At 34.7% G+C, this 8,010-nt stretch overlaps 1 protein-coding gene across 1 annotated transcript; it reads right to left on the reverse strand.

Moving 5' to 3' along the window:
• Positions 1–231: 231 nt before the first annotated feature.
• On the reverse strand, positions 232–7,681 carry LOC131779183 (protein FAM76A). The gene is made up of 11 exons (XM_059095707.2): positions 7,535–7,681; positions 5,883–5,947; positions 4,923–4,983; positions 4,723–4,781; positions 3,999–4,095; positions 3,328–3,437; positions 2,835–2,984; positions 2,612–2,678; positions 2,044–2,106; positions 1,658–1,759; positions 232–1,360 (listed from the first exon to the last, which is right to left on the reverse strand). The coding sequence occupies exons 1-11, from the start codon at positions 7,610–7,612 to the stop codon at positions 1,283–1,285; spliced, it is 930 nt and encodes a 309-aa protein (XP_058951690.1). The 5' UTR covers positions 7,613–7,681; the 3' UTR covers positions 232–1,282.
• Between the last annotated feature and the right edge of the window lie 329 nt (positions 7,682–8,010).

Consider the following 8,010-nt stretch of genomic DNA (forward strand, 5'->3'; position numbering starts at 1 on the left):
TTAATACAAGATTCAGTTGACAATGATAAGAATAATAAAAATACCTCAAGAAGTCTTATTCAGTTCTAATTTTTGGATCAAAAAAGAGCAATTTCTCCCAAAAAATGTAAGAAAATTACAATAGCCTCTAAATGCAAAAAATTATATTTGCATGATTGATTTGAATAACAATTCTATTACAAATCATAGCCATTGTTGAGAAGTTTTCTTAAAATAATTTTCAACACACTGTTGAAATATAGCACATCCTAATCTAATGAATTTGAAAATAAATATGATTTACTTAGAATTTTACAGAAAAGTCTGTTTGGTTTGTTAAAATTTCAGCTCAATCATCACACATGATGCTTTGAAATAAAAATTGTTCTTTCAAATATAATAAAATTTTGAGTATTTAAGTATCTGAGGAAGAAATTAAATGTTTTTTCAGGTAAAACAGTCAGTTAAAATCACTGCAAGTTTTGAACTTTCAAAGACACATTTTTTTTGAAAAATTGAGAAAGAGCCACAACAACAGTATTTATCACTCAAAAACAAACCATTGGATTCATCCTTAAAAAGGTAAATTCAGTCTAAGTAATTTACATCTGTTTTGGGAAGGAAAACCCTTATTATGAGGTATTTTCTTCAGGTTCACTTAATATTACATGAAGAGGGATAGAGGTACACAATGATATTGAAACACCCTTTGGGAAATGTCAACAATAACGAAGACAGCATAATTATATGTGGTGAGGAGCAACATCATTGAATCATTTGATGAGAGAAATTAGTCTTCTATTGCCTGAAATGTCCAACAGCATACCCACACACAAGAGGGCAACTCCTCACACTTGAACTCTCAAGGGACACATTTAAGCCTGTTTCTTCAGATGTATTACACATGTACCACTCTTGTTTGTTTTTTTCACAAAAAAAGGTTCTGAAGTATGTCAACCAGGTTAAAAAATTGAAAAGATACCAATAACCTGTTTTGATTTGTCTCTCTTCACTTACAGCTTACAAGTTGGTCTCCTATTTTCTTGTGGGTTAAGAGATGCTTACTAGCTATCATTTATGTGGCAAGGAATTACCATTCTCAGGTTATCTAAACTAAGTCTACATGTGATCTTATTCCACATAATTGGTACAATCTATAATAATATGAGATTTTAAAAATAAATTATAGAAAATTAAAATCTTATGGTTGCATTCCTGGGCAAGTCTTACTCATTCTTGCAGCAGTAAATATTCTGTTAAAAATTTAGGGCAATTAATCTAAAAAGCTGGACATGGACAGCATTCATCCTGAGGTTGTAATTTGCTTGTCTTTTCCTTTTGACAGTGTTGCAATCTGCTTTTTGAGATTTCTGTTTTCTGTCTGTAAGTGAATTAATCAGTTTAAACATTAGAACTACATTTTTATTACTCACTGAGAAATGAAAATTCTAATAAATAAACAAATACGTCATTCTGTTGTGTACGGCACATTCATCATCATGTTAAAGTGCACTTGTCTATTAATAATTAAATCTGGTAAATTCATGTTGTATTCAATTATTTTCAAATTTCAACCATGAAAGTGAGTCAAAAAAGTATAAACGAGTAACCCAAACTTTGTTGAAGATAAAATATTTAGAATCATACTGTTAACGAAAGACATTTCAAAAGTACCAACCTGCAGGCCTTCCATCCTCTCTGCTTGCTGTTTCTGCATTTGAACCATTTTCTGCCTCAATTCCTTTTCTTTTTCCCAATGATCAGCCTTCAGTTCAGTTAACTAAATCACAAAGAAAAGCCATCTGTAATTAGCCTCCCACATAGTTTTTTATAGAGGTTTTTTACGGAGGAGTCCTAAATCCTTAACCCCCTGTCCTCTCCTGCTCTCCAAACTGGTAAGGAAGAATTCAAAGACAAATACATTGTAAAGTCCATTCTCACCCTGAAAAGCCTCAAGTTAACTCTTGTAGATGTAAACAGTTACATATTAACTGATTATGTGTCCAATGACAAAATATGCCTTTAGGATGGGAGCACAGACACATAAAATTATACATTGATCACCTTTTTTTCCTTCTCAATCAATGCCTGTTCCTTCTGTTGCAACTGCTTTTTGAGATTCACCACCTTGTTGACAAGAAAAACAGGATATAAACACCTTGATTTGACCAAGGAGAAAAGCAAATGAAATTCATTGCACAGAGAAGCAAGTAAAAGCACCCGGCTGAATTGTTAGTAATAATTCATATTTCTCTGCCAATTCTAGTGGACACTTGATACAAATATAATCTTTCTTTTGCCCCTAAAGTTTGCTACATCCCTTGCAGAATAGGAAATTAAAATAGTGTTCTAAGCATAGGGAAAATAATGCAATAAAAACAAACTGTACTTATAAAACTCTAATTTACTTGTAACCAAAAAATTGGGTTCTCTGTTCATGGGAGAAAGGCTGGCAATGCAATGTAAATTTGAAGGTATTGGCAAAAATGTATTTTTGATGTCTGAGTATATCTGAGCATCCTGCTTTAATTTATTGCAAATTCTTTTACACAATTATCCTTACTCATACATTTGCTTTTATTACAAAATTATTAAACATTAATCTTAGTGAATAACTAACTTTACACAATACCTGTTCTTTTAGTTCTGTAAGTTCAGTTATGTGTGACTCCAGTGCAATAGGTTCACTTGAGGCATCACTGCAAACATTTTTGATATCATACAAAAATTAATACATGTAAATTTTAGCATCAGCATCAACAGTCTGGAAGGACCTTGCTACAGTTCCGATCATTTGTAGACACCACATGCTACATGTATTCCACTTCATGGCAAAGACAACAGCATGAACTTACTTGTACATACTACTGTACAAGGCAATTGTCAAAGGACTATTTCGTGCACTGCCAATCCTCTCCAGAGCAGCGGCAGCAGCTGATCCTGGCTTGCCATCTTTAGGACTGTCACTGTTCTCAGTTTTGGCAATCTTTGTATGTCTGTCTTTCCTAGTTTAAAAAACATATTAGTAGTAATTCACAGTCATATGTACTATTTGGGATAAACATAGTTCTAATGGGGGTCATGGAGTGGCTTATCAATTATTTCATTGCAGTACTGCTTGAAAGGTCTGGATTTAAACCCAAACTGGGTCACTAAGTGTATATTCTCCTTACTACTCCCAATACATTCCCTTGGATGAGGACAAGGAGAATTTGTTTAAAAATGTAGAGCTCCTTTAGTCTGTGATCATTTCTTTTATTCTTGTGACCATTCAGGGGTGATACTGTACAGATAATTTACATGCTTGTCACTCTCAGGCATTACAGAGTAAATATAATTAATATGTACCTGTCTCTTTTATGATCTTTTCCACTGGGCCTTTTCTCTCCCTTTTTGGTTTTGTGTAATATTCTTTTATATGATAATGTACATAAAAGACAAAGCATTTTCCCATCAACCTAAGAAATAAAAATAAAGTCTAGCTTTAAGGTCAATTGAATTCATCAAGTCTGATTCATTGAGCCTTGTTGGCTACGCCTTAGGGCTTCTTGCATTATTGAGAAGGCGAGAATCTTTAGATAAAAAATTGTATCTGATCATGTTCTCCATCAATATTTGTCATCTTCGCAGTACACTATATGATAACTTAGATCAGATATTACCTTGAGCCCAACAGACCCCTCAAGAAGGATTGTTATTCATCATTTACGTATTTTCAGTTGGCTTTTTTTGTTTTTTTTGTCCCCTCAAAAGCTATTCAGCACTAGCAATTGGCATTTTAAACTCAAAGACACCACACTACTGTCTTGTATGATGCACACCACATCAAACTTTCAATAGAATTCTGTGCGCAGTTCTACAAGAAGTTAGACTATTACTTAATGTATTTGAGTACCTTCTGTGAGAAATTTATATCTGTAGCAAATTGGATTTCCACCCCTTAACAAGCCTGCAAGCATTGCAACATTGTTATTCTCATATGAAACACTTCTATCTTGTCAAAAGAAACCTTTTCTGACCTTTTCCCTTGACTCTGTTGTCTTCTGGAAAGCACAGTTCAGCTTGCACTGTTCACAAGCTACAGGAGCACCATACTTCTTTTCTGAACTCAAACACCTAAGGGAGCATTACTTTCTTGATTTTTGAGAAGAACTAGGCTTGTCAAGAAAAACCATACACCCTTCACAAAAAATTTTTCCTCTGTGCAAAAGCCATTTATAATTTAAGCTGTGGGCTGTATGCAAATCCAAGAAGAAGTCTGTAAGAGTAGTGCCCAAGACTTGACACAAAGATGAAGTTATAGAAGTACAAACCTCCAGCACATACAAGTACTGTGAAGGTAAATGGGCAGGTAGATGAGCAAGTCCTATGGTGAAATTTATTGTTTATTTGTTTCATTGAAACATGCTTCATACATGTATAATACATGTAGTTTTCTAATTGTGATGACTGTTGCAGAATTGTCAGATGACATCACTTAATGTGCAAAAGTTACGTTGTACTTTGATGACATGTGACACTTAATACAATTGTACATACAAATGAAAGTGTACTTAAATTGCCCTGAAACAGTACAAGGCAAGCCATTTCCACCTGAGCAAGACATTGGGACGATGTGAATTACACTTGACATAAAAAAAGATCAATTTTCTCATCAAAGTGTATGGTAAAGCAGTTGTATAATTATACATATTCCATGTCAAATAAAAGAGAAAGGTAAAATGATTTCTTATACTTTATTACCTAGAGCACTTTGTTCCATCAAATGCTGCTCTTATATTGCAGTATTCACAACAAGATGGCTAAAAAAAAGACAAAAAAATAATTAAAGAAAATCATGATTTTAACTTTGCTAAAACTTTGCTAGAAAGAGTGCATTAAAATTCTTACCAAGTGCAGCAGTAACAATGTATTCGTACAATTAGCACTGATCTATACCTTACCTGGCCATATGTTTTAAGGTTGTAGCTGCATTTCTTGCAAATTGGATCTTTTTCAGTGTTCCTGAAAAATTAAAAATCAAAATTAAATCAACTACCTGAAACCCATTTATCACTAACAGTACAATTCTGAATCTTAAACTGATAAAAATGTAATTAATAACTATTTCAGGAATTTTCAGCAGTTACTTCAGTACCAAAACACCTTAAAACAAATGTCTAAATTCTAATTGTGTATCTAGTGCTTTTAATGGCAATAAACTTAACCCTTTCTACCCTAACATCAGCATGCATATTCTCCATACTGCTCCCTATATATTCCCTGAGGTGCTGATCAGGAGAATTTGTTCCTTTATTCTCGTTACCTTAATGTGTGATTTGGGGATGATATTGTAAGAGAAATTAGATACCAGTCACTCTTAGGGGTTCAAGGGTTATTAGGTACATGTAAAATTTACCTTTTTGGGAGATTTCCAAAGTTAATTGAGATTGTTTTAAGGATAACTTGTAATCAGTTTGAAGCTTATTTAACGGCCTATTATTTTATTCAGTGCACAACAAACTGATGAAGAGATTGACCAACAGACTGACTGGCATACTGACAAACTGACTAACTCACTGACTGACAAACTTGTGGACTAACTGACTGGCCTTTTAACTGACTCGCTGACTGACCTACTGACTGACTCACAGACTGACTTACTCACTGACTAACACAATGATTGACTAACTCAATGACTCACTGATTGATTGACTGACTCAATGTTTGACTCACTGACTGAATTATTGACCAACTCACTCCCTGACCTATTAATTTACTGGCTAAATGACTGATTGACTAATTAGCTGACACACTGACCAGACTGATGGTTGATCGTCTAATTCAAAGACTCGCTGTCTGACTCTGTGACTGACTGACTCAGAGTGACTGACCAACTGTTTGATTGATTGACATGAACTGACCTGAGAAGATGAAACTCTAAACGGCAATAAGTACAAGTTACCAATGGAAATGTCTTTCTGCAATCCTATGAAATAATGAAAGAAGAGATGGAAATGGTTACAATAGTGGCTTAAGATATAGAGATACTTTGCTTGGCTAAAAGAAGATAAACTAATCTTAAAAGAGCAAAGTTTAATTGAAATTAAAGTTGAGCAAAATTTGCAATGCAGATTGATAAACTTCTGCTGATCTATTATCATTATGACTCACCCACTAATTTTAGCCTGATTCTTGTGGATGCTTAACAACATGTGGTGCAAATTACTGGACAGTCATCACCACCAACTACATCAATATTTGTCCTAAAATTATTTCCCTCAAAAAGAATCAAAGCCAGCTGATAAAAGCCAGCACAAGAATTTAACTTTTTCATCCACAGTCAATCACATAGTAAGAGCTTGACAAGATAAGAAAAGCAGTTTGTCCAAACAGTCCTTAAAAAGAAACATAATCTGCAGTGCAGTAAGCACATTTAAACTCAAAGCACATACATTGTTTCCAAAGATAAACTTGATAAAAAATTTGATAAGAGAGATTATTCTTAGTTTCATTTGAGGAGTTCAGTTGTAAGTGACCATTCAATTTAGGTGTAAGACAATAAAAGTGTGCTGTTGGGACTCAATCAACCATGACCACTCAATAAAAGTAACCACTTGATAGAGGTTAAAATTACAGTGCTTAATGGGTAAATTTTTGGTACTTCGACAACCAAATGCTTAATACAGGGTGATGGCTTTTAAGGGTGCTGTTTAATATAGGTCAAGCTGTACATTATGTTATATGAAAGAAAGAAGAAACCCATTTTGCAAGTCCAGTGATGATGACATAGAAAAGCTGATCTCAAATGTCGCTGCAGGAAGTATTAAAAAGTCAACAAAATTTGCTGTCAACTCAATGAGAGGGTTATAAAATACTTGTAAATAAATCCCATTCTGGCTTGCTGGTATGTCACCCAATAATGTCCATATCATTTATATCTTCACATTTGCCCTCGAAGCTTCACTTCTTGGCCAAATATTTATTACTGAGACAATACTGTCTCAGCAGCGAACATTACCAGTCAAAATACCAGCTGACTTAGGGGTTTCTTCTCTAATTACCCCGAATCACGTGATGACAACTCACTTGCCTAACAATCGTTGTGTAGAAAACCAAACCAGTCAGGTCTTCATTTTACTTTTATTGAAAAGGATTTTGAATAAAAAGTATCCTGCAGGCATACACTTATTTTTACAAGGACGAAGTTTGGAGAAATTGGAAAAAAATAGCCCCTAAAGAATCGGCTTGATAACTCCGCGTTCCCCTACTGGCTAAGAGCCGGCTATCATGTTGACATCACTAATCTAACAGAGCTTTACCATTACTCGCTTGATGCCCGGAACTCTAATCTGCCTCGAAAAAAGCTCAGCTTAACTAATTTCAATCGTTTACACAACAAACGACAGCAGGAATCGACCTTTTTCCACTGTGACTAACAGACAGATGTAGGTCGAAATTAAATCTTTAAGCGAAGCAACAAACTAATTGAATTTACCATACGTTAACTAAATACCTAACGGAGGTGACAGTTCTAAAATCATCGTGCGAAACAATAATGAATATTACAACATACCTTACAAAGTTGATCTCCTTTAGAAAGTTGTTCAAATGGATGGCGGCTGTTACAATTAGTACAAGCAAAAAGAGACATCTTGGGTCTTAAAACAATCAGCAAACGGTTTAATAACTACCACAATCGAAGATCTGGCGGATTTTGCGTTGTTCCTCTTTTCAAGAGCCAACAATATACACGGTCAGCGGGGTCACTATGGGAACAGTAAGCCATGGTTTGGAGTAGGGAGGGGTAGGTAAGCAGTGACATTTTGGGTTAGGCGGTCTGCTTAAAGGACTTTAGTTTGCGTTATTTTTCCGCGGTGCATTTGTGTTTGTACGTTTTTTATATAAGGAGCTACGGACTTCCCTTGTAACTTTACGCTCGCCTAAAATCATAATGATTGAAAAAACCATTTCAAATCGCTATGCACTTTCCGAAAAGAAAAGTGTTCCTTGTTTTGATGCAGCGCTCATCGGTTGCTATAGCGTCTCTAA

The sequence above is a fragment of the Pocillopora verrucosa genome, chromosome 9 (assembly GCF_036669915.1).
Source record: "Pocillopora verrucosa isolate sample1 chromosome 9, ASM3666991v2, whole genome shotgun sequence".
NCBI lineage: Eukaryota > Metazoa > Cnidaria > Anthozoa > Scleractinia > Pocilloporidae > Pocillopora > Pocillopora verrucosa.

What these genes read in the sequence shown, in the direction of transcription:
- LOC131779183 (XM_059095707.2), bottom strand. Translation starts at nt 7,612, where the DNA reads ATGTCTCTTTTTGCTTGTACTAATTGTAACAGCCGCCATCCATTTGAA. An exon ending in AAGGAGATCAACTTTGTAAG is followed by an intron (nt 5,948 to 7,534) that starts GTATGTTGTAAT and finishes ATTATTTCATAG; the next exon opens with GATTGCAGAAAGACATTTCC. An exon ending in TTGTACAGTAGTATGTACAA is followed by an intron (nt 2,679 to 2,834) that starts GTAAGTTCATGC and finishes AAATGTTTGCAG; the next exon opens with TGATGCCTCAAGTGAACCTA.